Source organism: Pongo pygmaeus, chromosome 13 (genome assembly GCF_028885625.2).
Source record: "Pongo pygmaeus isolate AG05252 chromosome 13, NHGRI_mPonPyg2-v2.0_pri, whole genome shotgun sequence".
NCBI classification, from domain to species: domain Eukaryota; kingdom Metazoa; phylum Chordata; class Mammalia; order Primates; family Hominidae; genus Pongo; species Pongo pygmaeus.
The window spans coordinates 41,530,072-41,548,639 of record NC_072386.2 but is presented as its reverse complement, the minus strand read 5'-3'; the positions used below and the strand labels follow the sequence as shown (position 1 = coordinate 41,548,639).

The 18,568-nt window shown below is 34.5% G+C and overlaps 1 protein-coding gene across 14 annotated transcripts in view; it reads left to right on the top strand.

Annotated features, from left to right (window-relative positions):
• Positions 1–18,568, top strand: part of CCDC171 (coiled-coil domain containing 171) — a 445,777-nt gene that overhangs the window by 388,934 nt on the left and 38,275 nt on the right. For 13 of the 14 annotated variants that reach the window (XM_054501330.2, XM_054501326.2, XM_054501331.2 and 10 more), the window contains one exon: positions 9,237–9,389. In XM_054501330.2, coding sequence (XP_054357305.1) covers positions 9,237–9,389 — 153 coding nt within the window. Of the gene's footprint in view, positions 1–9,236; positions 10,747–18,568 lie in introns of those variants that run through there. The other variant, XM_063649496.1, reaches the window with a different exon arrangement.

The window sequence follows — 18,568 nt, the reverse complement described above, 5'->3', positions numbered from 1 at the left end:
ATTATGTGGTTGATTTTAGAATAAGTGCTATGTGATTCTGAGAAGAATGTATATTCTGTTGATTTCGGGTGGAGTGTTCTCTAGATGTCTGTTAGTTCTGTTTGGTCTGGAGCTGAGTTAAAGTCCTGAATATCCTTGTTAATTCTCTGTCTTGTTCATCTGTCTAATATTGACAGTGCGGTGTTAAAGTCTCCCACTATTATTGTGTGGGAGTCTAAGTCTCCTTGTATGTCTCTAAGAACTTGCTTTATGAATCTGAGTGCTCTTGTATTGGGTGCGTATATATTTAGGATAGTTAGCTCTTCTTGCTGTATTGATCCCTTTACCATTATGTAATGCCCTTCTTTGTCTTTTTTTGATGTTTGTTGGTGTAAAGTCTGTTTTATCAGAGACCAGGATTACAACCCTGTTTTTTTTGTTTTTTTTTTTTTTTTTTTTTGCTTTCCATTTGCTTTGTAAATATTCCTCCATCCATTATTTTGAACCTGTGTGTGTCTTTACATGTGAAATGGGTCTCCTGAATACAGCACACCAATAGTTCTTGACTCTTTATCCAATTTGCCAATCTGTGCCTTTTAATTGGGGCATTTAACCTGTTTACATTTAAAGTTAATATTGTTATGTATGAATTTCATCCTGTCATTATGATAACTGGTTATTTTGCCTATTAGTTGATGCAGTTTCTTCATAATGTCAATGGTCTTTACATTTTGGTTTGCATTTGCAGTGGCTGGTACCAGTTTTTCCTTTCCATATTTAGTGCTTCCTTCAGGAGCTCTTGTAAGGCAGGCCTGGTGGTGACAAAATCTCTCAGTATTTGCTTGTCTATAAAGGATTTTATGTTTCCTTTGCTTATGATGCCTAGTTTGGCTGGATATGAAATTCTGGGTTGATAATTATTGTCTTTAATAATATTGAATATTGGCCCCCACTGTCTTCTGGCTTGTAGGGTTTCTGCAGAGAGATATGCTGTTAGGCTGATGGGCTTCCCTTTGTGGGTAACCTGACTTTTCTTTCTAGCTACCTCTAACATTTTTCCTTCATTTCAACCTTGGTGAATCTGACAATTATGTGTCTTGGGGTTGCTCTTCTCAAGGAGTATCTTTGTCGTGTTCTCCATATTTCCTGAATTTGAATGTTGGCCTGTCTTGCTAGGAGAAGTTCTCCTGGATAATATCCCGAAGTGTGTTTTCCAACTTGGTTCCATTCTCCCTGTCACTTTTAGGTACACCAATCAAACATAGATTTGGTCTTTTCACATAGTCTTATATTTCTTTGAGGCTTTGTTAGTTCCTTTTCATTTTTTTTTCTCCATTCTTGTCTTCACACTTCATTTCATTACGTTGATCTTGAACCTGTGATATCCTTTTTTCTGATTGATCCATTTGGCTACTGATAGTTGTGTATGCTTCACGAAGTTCTTGTGCTGTGTTTTTCAGGTCCATCAGGTCATTTATGTTCTTCTCTAAACTGGTTATTCTAGTTAGCAATTCCTCTAACCTTTTATCAAGGTTCTTAGTTTCCTTGTGTTAGGTTAGAACATGCTCCTTTAGCTCAGAGCAGTTTGTTATTACCTACCTTCTGAAGCCCGATTCTGTCCATTTGTCAAACTCATTCTCCATCCAGTTTTGTTTCCTTGCTGGCGAGGAGTTGTGATCCTTTGGAGGAGAAGAGGGATTCTGGTTTTTGGAATTTTCAGCCTTTTTGAGCTGGTTTTTCCTCATCTTAGTGGATTTGTCTGCCTTTGGTTTTTGCTGTCGGTGACCTTCGGATGGAGTTTTTGCATGCTTTTTCGTTTTGTTGATGTTGATACAGTTGCTTTCTGTTTGTTAGTTTTCCTTCTAACAGTCAGGTCCCTCTTCTGCAGGTCTCCTGGAGTTTTCTGGGATTCCACTCCAGACCCTGTTTGCCTAGGTATCACCAGCAGAGGCTGCAGAACAGCAAAGATTGCTGGCTGCTCCTTCCTCTGGAAGCTTTGTCCCAGAGGGACATCTGCCAGATGCCAGCCGGAGCTCTTGTATATGAGGCGTCTGTCGACCCCTGCTGGGAGATGTCTCCCTGTCAGGATGCATGGGGGTCAGGTACCCCCTTGAGGAGGCAGTCTGTCCCTTAGCAGAGCTCGAGTGCTGTGTTGGGAGATCTGCTGCTCTCTTCAGAGCTGGCAGGCAGGAACGTTTAAGTCCACTGAAGCTGTGCCCACAGCTGCCCCGCTTCCCCCAGGTACTCTATCCCAGGGAGATGGGAGTTTTATCTATAAGCCCCTGACTGGGGCTGCTGCCTTTCTTTCAGAGATGCCCTGCCCAGAGAGGAGGAATCAAGAGAGGCAGTCTGGCTACAGTGGCTTTGCTGAACTGCAGTGGGCTCTGCCCAGTCTGAACTTCCTGGAGGCTTTGTTTACACTGTGAGGGGAAAACCGCCTTCTCAAGCCTCAGTAATGGCAGACATCTCTCCCCCCACCAAGCTTGAGCATCCCAGGTTGACTTCAGACTGCTGTGCTGGCAGCAAGAATTTCAAGCCAGTGGATCTTAGCTTGCTGGGCTCCATGGGGGTGGGATCTTCTGAGCAAGACCACTTGGCTCCCTGGCTTCAGGCCCCTTTCCAGGGGAGTGAACAGTTCTGTCTTGCTGTGTTCCAGGTGCCACTGGGGTATGAAAAAAACTCCTGCAGATAGCTTGGTGTCTGCCCAAATGGCCGCCTAGTTTTGTGCTTGAAACTCAGGGCCCTTGTGATGTAGGCATCCAAGGGAATCTCCTGGTCTGGGTTGTGAAGACTGTGGGAAAAGCGTAGTATCTGTGCCGGATAGCACCATCCCTCACGTCAGGTCCCTCATGGCTTCCCTTGGTTTGGAGAGGGAGTTCCCTGACCCCTTGTGCTTCCCGGGTGAGGCGATGACCCACTCTGCTTCTGCTCACCCTCTGTGGGCTGTACCCACTGTCTAACCAGCCCCAGTGAGATGAACCAGGTACCTCAGTTGGAAATGCAGAAATAACCCACCTTCTGCATTGGTCTTGCTGGGAGCTGCAGACTGGAGCTGTTCCTATTCAGCCATCTTGCCAGGAATCCTCTATTTTTGTTTTATATGAATTTTGGGATTGTTTTTTCTAACTCTTTGAAAAATGACATCGGTAATTTGATAGAGATTGCATTGAATCTGTAGATTGCTTTGGGCAATATGGTCATTTTAACGATATTAATCCTTCCAATTCATGATCATTGGATATTTTTCCAATAGTTTATCTCATCTACAATTTCTTTCATCAGTGTTTTGTAGTTCTACCTATAGATCTTTCCATCTTTCGTTAAATATATTCCTAGTGTTTTTTTTTATAACTATTGTAAATTGGATAGCCTTCTTGATTTTGCCCTCAGGTAGATTATTATGGGTGTATGGAAATGCTGCTGATTTGTGTACATTAATTTTGCATCCTGAAACTTTACTGAATTTATCAAATCTAAGTGTTTTTTGGTGGATTCTTTAGGATTTTCTAGATAGAAGAATATATCATCAGTGAGCAGGGGTAATTTAACTTCCTGTTTGCCAATTAAGATACCTGTTATTTTTTCCTCTTGCCTGATTGCTTTGTCAAGGACTTCCAGTACTGTGTTGAATAAAAGTGGCAAAAAATGGACGTCCTTTTCTTGTTCCAATTCTTAGAATGCTTTCAACTTTTCTTCATTAAGTATAATGTTGGGTTTGTCATATAGGCCCTTTACTATGTTGAGGCCTCTTCCTTCTCTGCCTAGTTCTTTGAGGATTTTTATCATGATGGTATACTGAATTTTACCAAATGCCTTCTCTGCATCTATTGAGATGATCTTATGGTTTTTGTCCTTAATTCTGTTTATGTGATATATCATGTTTGTTGATTTACATATGTTGAACCATCCTTGCATTCCTGCAGTAAATCTCAACTGATTATAGTGTATTATCTTTTTGATGTGCTGTTGGATTCTATTTGCTAGCATTTTGTTGAGCATAACCATGTTATCATTGTGAGATCTTCTTCCTTAGGAATGACATAATAAATAGTAACTTTTATTATCAAAGAGAAATAAATATTTAAATATTTTATATTTAAAATATTCACATTATGTCTAATAATTTACACCTCTCAGAAATATTGAATCTTTCTTTTATGAGAGAAAATAGTAATTTTCCTATTTGATATCATTATTACAGGTAACATTTACCTGAGCCTTTATTATATGCCAGGTAGTTTAAGCTCATTTCATGTATTAATACTCATTTAATTTCTATAAAATGTTATAAGGTATGAATTTTTATCCTGATTTTGTGTGAATGTATTACATTTCACATATTTAGTATATCTGGCATATGTGTTTTACACAATATATTTACGTAAGATATAGAAATGAAGTATGTTTATAATTATATGAATTAAAGTCGAAGTGTTAGAGGTTTTTGCTTTCCAATTACTCAAAAATGTAGATAAAAGATTTGATATTTTGGCATGTAGGCTTTATGATATTTTCCACTATTTTCTTCTTCTCTTAATATCAGGCCCCCAACTATCCCATTGTTCCTGATGTTCAAATTTGAAGTCAGTCTAAACTACTTAATAATATGTACATAACAAGTAATATAAATGGTGTTCTAGTCTTCAAGTGACATACATCTGTTTGTATCTTATAACTTTTTATATTCTAATGCACATATACTTTTAAAAAATGGATAGATGTGGAATTTTATGTTTGAATTCCCTCGTCTTATTACTGTCAATTATAAACACTATAGATTATGCCTAAAACAGAGGCTATTCTTGTTCAGAAACTGTCTTTTGTTCTTCATATACTAACCAAGTCTCACTGCGATACAGATCTCACTGCATGGTATAGTCAAAATAAGCCCCTGGGGCCAAGGATGACAGCAGGATAAGTTCTCAAATCCTGGACTTGCTGTATATAATATCATGCTGTTTTGTCATTGTTTCCTAATGTAAAATAATGTGATCTTTTAATAAAGGAACAGGGTATGTTGTAGAGGGTTAGACTTTAGGAGATTGATACAGGGGTCGGTAGATGCTTACTCCCTGTTTCTTCTACTCCCTCAGTTAATTCAGACTGTCATTTCCATTTCTTCTGCCAACTTTCTTTTGTATTAAAGAGTTGAATTTTTCATTGGTATGCTTTCCTATATAGTTTGAATCACTTATTAATGCTGGAAGTTAACATTCTTTATTCTTCAAAATATGTGTGGCTTCTTTGAATAATTGCCATTTCAGTGATACTCCTCATACCTTCCAGTTTTGAAGGAGACTTTTGTTTAGAAGAGCATAGTATATTTTATACATATTAGTAACATGAAACCTGCTTTCTGTATTGATCATTGTACCTTGCTGCTCTGAAAAAGTATCATGTGCACTATTATACAAATTTTATTTTGTGTCTCAAATGAAAATACTACTTTAAGAGAGTTGGAATGTTTAAGATTTGAAATCCTAAGAAAAATTGGATTATTATATTCTTTTTAGTGTTATAAAGAAGTAATATGTGGTTTATATTAATATTTCACTGAATATTAGAATTTAGTTATTAAAAGTAGATCAAGGAAGAGTTATCCACTATATAAAATTTCTGACATTACTTCTCAAAAAATTTATTTTTAAAGGCAAATTTGAAGGAATATTGTTTATATTATTTATTCCTTTTAGAATGTCATAAAGATGAAATTCATAAAATGTGTTTCTCCAAGTTTAGAAAATGGGATAACTGTTAAAATGTGGAACTTTTAATCCTAAAATATTAAAGGTCAATTCTCTTGTGACTTACAGTGAAATAATAATCCAGGAGCCTATTACTGATGGAAGGGAACTTTCTTATCATTCAATAAGCATTTATGCAGGTTTCAGCCTTTTATACATTTTAGGTCCTTAGACAATAAAAGTAGATATCTAAGAACCACATATTTCAGATTGTCTCATTTAGATTTTAGTGGAGAATTTAAAAACAGAACAATAGTAATAATACTACAATGAAATTCAATAGTTTACCATTTTTAGAGTGCTTTCTTATATTAAATGCAATATAGGTGAAGGGTTAAGAGAGTGGGTTTGCATGAGAAATACTTGGATTTGTATCCTGACCATTGTGCAACTAATGGTAAACTCGGACTAGTTATTTAATCCCTCCAAGCTCCTGTGTTTTGCTCTGAAAAACTAGGTTAAAAAAAGTATCTACTCCATGTGGTTACTGTAAAGATAAATGAAATTAAGCATGTAATATGCTACATGGTCCCTGCACTTCAGTAAATCCCTAGTAAACATTAGCTATTTTAATTTTCTGAGCCTTACAACAATTTTGGAAGTAGACAAGAAAACGACTCTTTTTCCCATTTTATAGATGGAGGAGATGGAGGCTCAGAGGGATTATGTGGCATTTCCCAACAACATAGAATTGAATCAAAGTAAGAATCAGAAAAAAAAAAAAACACAAAAAACCCAGGACTTGTGATTTCCGGTCTACTATCTCAGTGGAGAAGATACATGAATTTATAAGAATTGAGAGAGACTTGACATAGGAAAAAACAGATGTAATTCAAGTTTCTGATTTTCACATACTTTTGAGATACAGAGATAGTTTATATTAGTATTAGCTATAAACTTGCCTTGAAATGATTCAAAGGAAGATAGGTTAGGATATGTCAGATATTCCCAGGTAAGAAGTCATATAATGCTTATGTAGTGTTGGTTAATAAATTCACATTTGTGTACTTCACCCTTTTATGCCTGGCCTATAGTTAACGCTTCTGCTTTTTTTCAACTTGAACAGAGTATTATTAATAATTTATTCATTAGATTAGGTGTTAAGATTATACTTTCCCAAACATCATCACCCTTTCGTAGAAGGTATTTTATAACAATATATGGTTTCAACTTATGGTTTTTATCTTTTCTAATGTTTCATCCATTCATTCTTCAAAACAGTCATTAATTCAAGCAGTCATTCAAACAAGTACTCACTATCCCTGAAGCTCCAAATATGTACAGGCAGAGTATCTGGCCTTAAGTAGCTCCTCAGTCTAGTAAAGAAGATAAACATGTAAACTAATAAATTTCTACTAAAGCAATAATATGCAACAGTAGAAGCAGGCATGAAGGATCCACAGAAAACCAGGATAGAAGTTAACACTGCCTTTTTTGGGCTCACAAGAGGATTCTTGAAAAAGATCTGAGCTGGTTTTTTGAGTGCAAATAAGAATTTATTAGGCCAAAAGGTCTGAATTTTCTTTCTTTCTTTTTTTTTTTTGATGTTCAATTAAAATTTTATTTATAGAATCATACAATCACTCAGTAAAACCACTCATTTAAAGTCGAACTGAAATAAATTCTTATTAATAAAATACCTATATTGAAAGTAATATATTGTAAGAACTCTACCTTAAATTGACCATGGGGATGAACTACAATGTCATAAAATATGAGCCAAAATGTTCACTCAATAATTTTAATTACATCACAATTAAGCCCAGAACTATGCCTTTTTTTGTGTAAGGCTGAATAAGGACAAAACTGATGAGAGAAAATTGCTTTCTAAAGCATCATTTACTGCAATAACTTACTTTATGCAATAATCAACATCACAAGACTGCAAATACTGAATAATTATGGTTATTTATGAATAGCATTTATTCACTCCTATATTCTGATAGGAGTGAAATTTTAAGACCAAAATAATAGCTGGGCATGGTGGCACATGCCTGTAATCCCAGCTACTTGGGAGGCTAAGGCAGAAGAATTGCTTGAACCCAGGAGGCGGAGGTTGCAGTGAGCCAAGATCGTGCCATTGCACTCCAGCCTGGGCAACAAGAGTGAAACTCTGTCTAAACAAACAAAAAAAAAAGACCAAAATAAGAGATTGCTGAATTTCATGTACCCATACTGAGAAAACAAAAACAAAAACAAACAAAAATTAAGATTTGGAAAAAGAATTAGATTCAAATTTTACCTATTTGTACCACACCTCTGGGCTGACTCACCTGAAAGATGTGCAATGCTTACCTGTCTTGCAGTCGTCATTAGGACTAAATTAATAAATGCAAGAAAACAACAAAGCTCCAGTAGGTACTTGGTAAATGGCAGCTATTAGATGTAGCCAGAATTCTTCATTAAAACTTTTTTCAGTCTTTCTGATAATCATTAAGTATTTACACAACGTAAGGTAGAATACTGTATTTTCCTGAATTTTCTTACTCTTACCTGCAAGTAACTAACTTACCTCTGTTTTGCATACATTTACTATATTGTTTCTTACTCTTTGTTCACCAAATTATTTTTCACATGCATTCACAACTGCTCAAATATATAATTTCTCAAAGCTTTCCTAATTCACAACCTTAAGATAGAATGTAATTTGCAAATTCTCAGACTGTCTACCTTTATACTAAGTTGTGGCTGTTGTAGGAACATTTTTCTTGTAAACAATACAATACTACTTTTGAAAATGTCTTTGAAATATGGGATTTATTTTGCTATATTTGAGTTATTTTGAAAGTCTTTTTTAAAAAGACATAATAGTATCCTGGACTTAAAATTCATTACAAATTGCTTTAGAAGAAAAATTCTATAAAATATGATTAAACTGTGATACAATAATTCCCTAAATATGGTACTGTTTAGAGGAGATAATAAGTTACCAGAACTTGCTTATGTTGTTTTATTATGTATAGTCCAATGTGAGGGCATTTCTGTGTTACATGAATCAACATAATTATACTTTTCTTACAAAATAGGAATCACATTTACTCTTAAAAATCACAAGATTATTTTAGCTCCTTTTGTTTCAAAACATTTGTTTTTTAGGTGGATTAAAAATTTTACTAACTCAGCTTATTTTGAAATATCTTATTTGTATACCCATTAAGATTGCACCTCTCTTAAGATGGAAATTTAGGTCAAATTACACCTTGAATTTAACTTTACTACAGAAAATAACTGTGCCATCTTTTAAAACTGCATTCTAAATTTTAAACACAATAGATCAAAGTACATCTTATTTAAATAAATACTCTGGAATGAAGTCTCAATTATTTTCTCACAAACGTTCTTAAAATAGTCACTGTTCTCAATATAAAATGTGAGGTTTAGCTTTATTATTTTAAAGAAAGATGAAAAGTTGTTTATTTTAAAATTTTAATGATTGTGCTTTCAAATTATGGAAATTCTCCTTTGGGGACATATTTATTTGAATTATATGTGACATTATTTTTATTTCTTAAGGCTATGATTAAAAGTTTCATGGATGTCTACCAACTTGCAAGCACTAGAATCACGACATTAGAGAAGGAAATGACATCTCATCGAAGTCACATTGCGGCCTTGAAATCAGAACTTCACACAGCTTGTTTACGTGAAAATGCAAGTTTACAATCAGTAAGTCCTTGTCTAAGAATATTTTTATAACTTTTTGAATCTTGGGTTACATTTACATTTATGTTTTTAGTGTTCATAAGATCATTTGCCAATATATGTAATTTAGGGTAAATGATCAATCAAGTGACATAAAATTATTTGTGTGGAGAAAAATTTGAAAGAAGAAAAGCAATTTTTTCATTGTATTATGTATAAAGATATGCATATTGTTATCAATGCTAAAACACTACATCAAGATTCCTTTGTGTTTGGCAGTGCAGCTGACAGTTGGATTTGGCAGTATGCATAGTTAAAGCTTGCAACTGTCTGAAGATTCAGTGTGTCCCATTAAGACAGAATATTATTAATTATGCATATAACCAAAATGGTAATTAGAACATGTGATTATTCTCTGTAGAAAACTAGACTTATCCATAATACATGCCTAACTAAAGATGCATGTTGTGATTCATCTATATGATTAAAATTCAGTTTCAGCAGCTATTTTCATGTCTTAAAATTTTAGCCCATGATGAAGTTTGGGCTCACTTAACACTAAAAAAAAAAATTTCTCTACTTGAAGTATATGTTTGGGGAGTTTTAAAAAATGAATGTATTGTGACATAAAGGAATAAGTAAACATTTAAACTTTCCCTCAAAAGGCTGATATGTCAACAATAGATTCAGAAGGTTATCAATAATTGGAATGTCTTTTTAATTTTTTTTTTGGTTTGATTACAGTGACTTATAAAGAAAAACAGTATCATTTTGCTATTCCGCTCTTGACCCACTTCAAATGCTGCATTCAACAGAAAAAGAGTTAGCATTAAAACAAATAGATACATGGCTGTGATCTGATTCCTCACCTTCTGGTCTTGGCTCAAGTGCCAGCATCCAAATAAATCCTTTGTAACCAGGGTATTCAAAATCACAACCATCAACCCTCCCTGCCCCATGAAAAACTCTCTGTCTCTCTTTTGCCCCATATTTCCTGTCTACCTTCCACCTTTCTTATTTTATTTTTTTCCCTTTAGCAGTTATCATCAAACTGACATATGGTGCATTTTATTTATTTGCATATTGTTTGTTTGCTCCTTCCTCAGTAGAATGTAGGTTCCATAAAGAAAGGCAGTTTTCAGTGTTTGCTTCATTGCTGTTAAGACTTTCCAGTTCCAAGAGCAGTCTGGCTTATAGTAGGTGCTCAATATTTATTGAGTGAAAAGTACGAGTAATTTATCCAGTAAATGTAAAAAGACAGTTATTTGGGACCAGAGTTGTAAGTTCAGTTTTTAAAATGACTTTGTTAATTTCTTAATGAGAGATTAGTAAATTTGACCTCCAACAAGAGAAATTAAAATGAAGAGGAAACTTTTTAAAATTTTGGAGTATTTGGAATTTATTCTAGCCTTTTTCATATTTCTTCTTGCTATCTCTGATTTGATTGGTTAATTTTACATTATACTGTTTAAGTTGTATCAGCTTTGTTGGGTCGTACTATTATTACTTTTTACTGTTACTTAATATGAAAACAATTACTTGTATTTTAAGAAGACCAAACTTGGTAAGGTGAGGTTGTTTCTCCGTGGGTTCAAAAAATTTTTACCAATTCTTATGCTACTGATATCTTAATGAAAGTGTGTTTAATATACTTCACAATCATACCAAAACTCTACTTTTCAACATTTTTCCCCTTTGAACATATCTACAGGATACATTCATCATTTCATTTAGAAGAGGTGGTTCACTTGGTAGTGATTCTTCATCTATAGAATGCGAAACATTCCCCCAGGTGATTCTGATGTATCCTTTTAGGAGAATGCTGCCCAATTCCGTGTCTCGACAGGATGTGTGCTCTCCTGTCTTTTCCCTTAGTTGAGAATCACTGTTTTAAAAATAATAAACTTGTGTAATGGTTTTTATTTTTTAAAGATATTTGTATATGCATTTACTAACTTGAACTTTTTAAGAACTCTCTAAAGGTAGTAGAAAAACAAACCTTGGTCTTTGTATTTCATAGATGAGAGGCAATATTGTTTGGTGGGTAAGAGCATGGGCTTTGGAGGTATATCCATTAGGAATACTATCAAGTGTAAATAACAGAATATTTGACTAGCACAATTTAAAAAATAGAGGAGTGCACATATCTCTTTGACCTACTGATTTCATTTCCTTTGGATATATACCCAGTTGTGGGATTGCTGGATCACATGATAGTTCTAGTTTTAATGTTTTGAGGAAACTTCATACTGTTTTCCATGACTGTACTAATTTACATTTCTACAACCAGCATGTGCAAAGATTCCTTTTTCTCCACATCTTCACCAACACTTATCTTTTGTTTTTTGTTAACAGCCATTGTAACAGGAGTGAGGTGATATCTCATTGTGGTTTTCATTTGCATTTCCCCGAAGATTAGTGATATTGAGCATTTTTTCATATACAAGTCCATTTGTATGTCTTCTTTTGAGAAATGTCTATTTAGGTCTTTTGCCCATTTTAAAAATCAAGTTATTTGTTTTCTTGCTATTCTTAGAGGTCCTTACATATTTGGGATATTAATCCCTGTCACATGTATAGCTTACAAATATTTTCTCCCATCCTGTAGGTTGTCTCTTCACTGTGCTGATTGTTTCCTTTGCTGTGCAGGGCTTTTTAGTTTGATTTAATCTCATTTGTCTGTTTTTGGTTGTATTGCATATAATTTTTAAGATCATATCCCAAAAAATCATTGCCAAGAACAATGGCATGGAGTTCCCCCATGCTTTCTTCTAGTAGTTTCAGAGTTGTGATATCTGTGCTCCTATGTTTATCACAGCACTGTTCACAATAGCCAAGATATATAATCAGCCTAAGTGTCCATCAATGGATGGATGGATGAAGGAAATATGGTATATATACATAATAAATACTATTCAGTCATAAAAAAGAACAAAATCTTGTCATTTACGACAACATGGATGAATCTGTAGGACATTATGTTAAATGAAATAAGCCAGGCATAGACAAATACTGCATCTCACTCATATGTAGAATCTAAACAAGTAATCTCATAGTAGAGAACAGATTGGTGGTTACCAGAGGATGGAGTGGATAGGGGAGAGAGAACAATGGGGAGTTGTTGGTCAGAGAATATATAATTACAGTTAGGTAGGAGAAATAAGTTCTAGATCTCTATTGTACAACATGGTGACTATAGTTAATAAAGACGTATTCTTGAAAAGTGCAAAGAGTGAATTTTAAGGGTTCCTACCATAAAAACGATACCTATGTGAGGTATTACATTTGTTAATAGCTAGATCTAACAATTTTACAATGTATGTATACTTGAAAACATGTTGTACATGATAAATACATGCAATTTCATCTTTCAATTAAAAAGTAGAGTACTTTTTTTCTCACATTACAGGAAGTCTAGAAGTAGGTGGTTATTGTTATTAGTTTAGTGGCTCAACTTTTCTGTAATTTCTCTGCTTACTCCCTCATTGTCATAAGATTGCAGCCCAGATCTAGAATTTGTAGTAACATTCAAGTCAGAAGGATGGGATAGCCCAACAACAGCTTATATATATATGTGTTACTCAGTTATATATGTTCCTTCAAAGGCATGTATATAGATATATAGATATAGGTATGTAGACAGATCTCTATACACACCTTAAAAGGCTTTTCCTTTTAAAAACATATATTTAATATTTATATATTTCAAAGAAGGGAAAATCTTCTAAAGAAGCTCCAAACAGGTTTCTGCTTATGTTCCAATAGCTGGAAATGGGTCATGTGGCCACACGTAGCTGAAATAAGTTAAGGGACAAGGGAGTTAGGCAGGAGTGGATATTGTGTTAACCAGTTAATAGTGTGTGCCATAGAAGTCAAATAAGTTTGGATTCAGATTCTAGTTCTGTCAGTTGCTAACTATGTGGCTTGCATGTCAGGGCTTTCATCTGTAAAATGGGGATAATGATATTGCTACCTAATAGAGATGTTGGGCAGTCTAGTGAGAAGTGTTAAAGTACTTAGGACCTTGCCTCACACTTAGTGAAAAAAAAAAAAAAGTCAGCTATTATTCTAATCATCATTATCTTGATAGAAAGTCATTGGATTATACCACAGGAAAAGATTATTTACTAATCTAACACTTTCAACTACAAATTTCATCATTTTATCCTGCTTCCTACTATAGCCTTGAGCATGTAACTCCTCTTCTTTGATCACCATTAGCATATTCCAGTGACTGAGCTCTCTGCTCCTTTCTGCAGCCTGTTTTCCTCTCCTTTCATTGATACATTCTTAAAAAGTAATCTATACTTGCTTCTGTATACTCACTTTCCATTTATTCTTGAGCTTTCCTACCATCTGACTTTTGAGTCTGTCATTCTGCTGAGACTATTTTTCAAAAGTCACCAATAATTTTATGCTTGCTCTATCCATTAGTTCCTTTCCATCCCTTTCAATTTTTATGCAACATCAGGTCTTCAGCTACTCCTTTCTTCTTTAAACACTCATCTCGTTTGTTTCACATGTCTGCTTTTCCTTTGTTGACTCCCAGGCCTCTGCTTACTTGTGCTCTGCCTTCTTTGTATTATTAATTCTTTTCTTTATCTATTAATTCAAAATTTATTAAGCATGTGCTTTTTGGTGGGCACAGTTCTGTTCTTGGAGATATCATATGAACCAAAACAGACAATCCTTGTTCTCATAAACTTAAAATCTAGAAGTGGAATTATTTTTCATATAATCACACTAAATAATGTGTAATTACTAACCAAGACAATGCACTGAAAGGAAAGAACTTGACTGATTATGAGTTTTTTAAACAATGGGGCTGTCCTAGACTAGGGTATGAGTAAAACATTTTCAGAGTCAGTGATGCTTGAGCTAGTGTCTGAAGATTGGGTAGGAATTATCCAATGATGCAAAAGAACAGTGATCTAGATCAGGAAAAGGGGAGTGGTGACTTCTACAAAGTTTCTGTGATGGAAAGAAGAAACTGAGAAAGACCAGTGTGGCTGGCGGAAGAAAGCAAAGGCGAGAGAGGTCTAATATAAGAATGGTCTGGAGAAAAGGGCAGAGGTCAGACTTTGTTCTTTTTCCTAAGAGCAAAGGAAAACTCACTGAAAAATTTTAAAGGAGGAATGAGCTCAGATTTGCATTTTAAAAAAGATCACTTTGGCTACAGTGTGAGGAACCAGCTAGACATGAAGAACGAGAGAAAATGGTGTGCCTGGGACAATTCCTAGTTTTTTGCTTTTGGAAATGGATCAATGATCTCATTTACTGATAAAGAAAACAGTGGAATGGGGAGAATATTATGAATTTAGTTTTGAGTATGTTGAGTTTGAGTTTCCCTTAATCTAATGTTTTGGAATGTTAATATCCACTGACATAGATGGTTTGAGCATCAGGGACATATAGGTAGTACTTTGTACCATCACCTCTGAAAAGCACTGAATGTGTGCTCATTTCCTTTCCTTTGGAACTCACACATCTCTGTGTTCCTTATTGCATAGACCATTTTCTACCTGTATTTAACAATATAGAAATAATCATTAAGTGGACATTATTTGAGATATGGAGACAGAGGTGAATAAGACATGATCTCTGCCCTTGTGAGTTCCTCTTCTAGCTGGGGAAACAGAGACATAAGCCAATCACAAAAATAGGCATATAAAAAATCTGTGGATGCGCAAATGAGAGAAGAGTACATTCTAACATTGTCAGAAGAAAGTGCTGAGAAGATAATGTATGTGTAGGAGTCTCTGAAGATTGTATAGCAATTTGACACCTTGTAAAGTGGGAAGAGCAATCAAAATATATATTTTATGTTGACTTGGGTCTTATGGATAGTACATATGTTTAATGAATGAAATTATCATTTTGTATAATAGGAAATGTATTGTTATTTTAGTTCCATTCCCCTTCTTAATTAAAGCCACCCAACTCACCCAAACAGCCTGTACCCAGTGAGCCCAAGACTGCTTGCAATAGTCATTCCAAACCTTACCTTCCTCAGTTCCCAATCCATTCTTGCACCATCCAATTCCAGCTTTTTACTTTATAATCTGATTTGATTCCACTTCTGACCATTTTGTTCTTGATGCTCTTTCTTGATCTCTCTCATATTTATTTTGGCTACTCTCAAAACTATTAACCAGCTGCCATTTTCCCCTTCTCACAGAAGGCTTTAGAATCAGACGGGCCTGGATGTACATTCTGACACTGTTACTCATTAGCCATTAAAACACTCTAATCATCAGTTTTGATATTTGTAATAAGTAGATGAAAATTCCCACATTGTTGGGTTGTTATGAGGACGAAACAAAGACAGTGTCTGGCATATTAGTAGGTGATCAATAAATATTCTCTTATCTTTGTGTAAAAAGATTTTCTGATATATATATTTCCTACAGCTAAGCTATACTATAATTTTAAGAAATATAAGTTAACTATGAGGAAATCTTTTTATTTTTAGGCAAAAGAACTAAAACAACCCTTATATCAGTGCTTTTAGCATATAATAAGTACTGTATTACCGTTACCTGTTGTTGTTATGACTTATTTAATGAATCAAGGCAGCCAGTATGTACTCATTACTATCCTATCCAGCAATTTCACCAGATACAAAATAAATATTCATTATTTATCAAAAACATATGTCATGTCATTGTAATGCATATAAAGAGATTGATCATATTGTAGACATGAATAATTATCTTTAAAAACTATCCATCTTTAGGTAACATTTTCAGTTTTTTTAGCAACACAATAATAATGCTGGAGTTCATGTAAGATTTCTCATCAATTGTACACTTGCCAGTACTTTAACTTTTCCAGTATGTTGGTCTTTGGCCCATTAACTTAGGACTGCTCCAGAGCTTTTATCTTGAGTTATAATAACTAGAAAGGGCTTTGAGTAAAGAGCTTTTGAGTTCCATACAGCCCAGTAGAGAACAGTACAGCAGTCACAACCAATTACTTGTGGGTGTTTGGAGACCAGCACACCCACAGCTATGGAGAAACATGATACTTCAGTCTTGAAACACAGAATGCCAAACCCAAATACTTTGCTGTGAGTTATGATGCTGCAAACTATGGTATTGATTTGCTTCATTTCCACTGTATGTTTAAGCAGTATGTTTTTAATTTTATAGGACTTTATTTATGAGTAAATAATAAATTACAGCTCAGAGGACCATTCCATTAGTGTCTTTGCGGGAGAAATATCTTTGCATCATTGTTCAGATTATGTCAGATTTGATACTTGTCAGGTGGTATTATATTGTTAATAAAAGTGAATTGTTTAGATATTTTGGTTCAGTTAAGATGAAAAAAAAAGATCCTCTTTCTCTTAAGTTCCAAAATAACATTTCACCACATTTATTTTAATTATACTTTATGGATAGCAGAGGGATCATTTGTTAATATTAGTGTTGTGTAGATAGAGAAACTGACACAGAATTCAAGTATTTTTCTCCAGGTAAGTTGCTTCCACAAACATTCATATACCTTATCTTAGTTGATTATTGATATTCATTATTGAGTTTTTAGCTCTTTAAGAATATTTTTTTGAAACAGCTGTTAGCCTTGACAATTTGTTGAGAGAGGCTATACAGTGCACTTCAGTGGTATAAAGTACAGATTCTGGAGTTCAACTCCCTGGCTTTTAATTAGAAACCAATCAGATTACAAGCCAAGACCTCTGATTCCCTGTCAGGTGCTTTCCGATGAGACTGCAATGTGGAATAAGACAAATCTTTACCATCATGGCACTTCAGATATAGTGGAGAATACAACCATTGTACAAGTAATTAAAAGAGGGCTGTTAAAGTACAAGCATAGGGTGCTTTCAGAGCATGTAACTGAGGGACTTCACTTGGGCTGTGGTGAGGAAAGGCCTGCTTGGGGAATTGAAGTCTCAGTTGAAAAAAATGAAGATTAAGTCGGAGTTGGCATGAGAAAGCATGGCAAGCTCAAGGGATTGAAAGATGTCTAGCATGGTTGAAGCAGAGTGGATTAGATGGAGAATTGTGAGAGATGACACTGGAGAAGGGGCCAGCTGTGTGGCATATAAGCTGTGATAAATTGCACTGTTTGAGAAACTCTCACTGTAATATCTCTGACAACTACATTACAAAATATTTACTCCTTTTACTTTATTTTCCTTACTCCAAATTTCATTTTTTTCCTATTCTCAAAATTCACCTGCATTTTATGTCATAACAGTGCTCATTTTACCCTTTTGCTAAATACTTCTTAGTTAGATTTTCATTAAATTCTCTCATTTTTATTGTGACTGCCAGCTCTGGCTTTTGGATACTAATAGAGCTGAATAAGGAAAACATAAAATATCAAAAACTGGACAGCTCAGTCAACATGCAAACATATTTTTTTTTGATCCTTGGCATATATTTCCAAACTTTTAAAGGTTTCTCATATTCTAGAAACTCAAGAGTTGTTTGTATAGGAAACAGGGGCCTGGAGTTATTAATGCGTATTCCAATGGCCTCATACCTTCTTTCTAGAATTTTGTTTTATGTAATGCAGTTTAAGAAGATGCACTTTCATCATGGTGACTAACCCAAATCCTGATAGTGACTTTTGTTACATGATATAAATTTTATATTTATATAAATATAAGTATACATTCATATAATATAAAACATATTAGATATATATTATTTTGCATATCAGTATAAACATTAATATACATTTATATAGTTCTATTCCACAGTGATGAAGTTTTACAAGGATGGAGCAAGAAGTGACAGAATTAAAATTTCAAAGTGATCAGTGTAATTGATTAGTAATTAAGTTGCAGAAAATATGGATAGTAACTGGCAACGTAATGCTCTCATTATTCCTATTAGTTTTTCAAAGAATGGCAACAACTAAATATGCTTCTGAGTGTCTCCCCTACTATTTTATCTTTTTTTACCAAATTGAGTTCTTAACGGGTTTCAATTACCTATTAAACATCTGCACTTTGATTTTCTGCAAAAGCCTGAAATTCGCTGAGGTCCCAAACTGAACACTTTTTTCAACACTTCTGTGCCCTGTTTTTCCTAATTCTCCTTTGCCTGCATTGCTTGTCTCTGAAATAACTGTCCACCTTGCAGCCCAAGGAAGATTCCTTAACTTTTGTTCCACTTTCCCTCTACCACCAATATTTAATCTATTGCTAAGCCTTACTGTTTCTACCACCA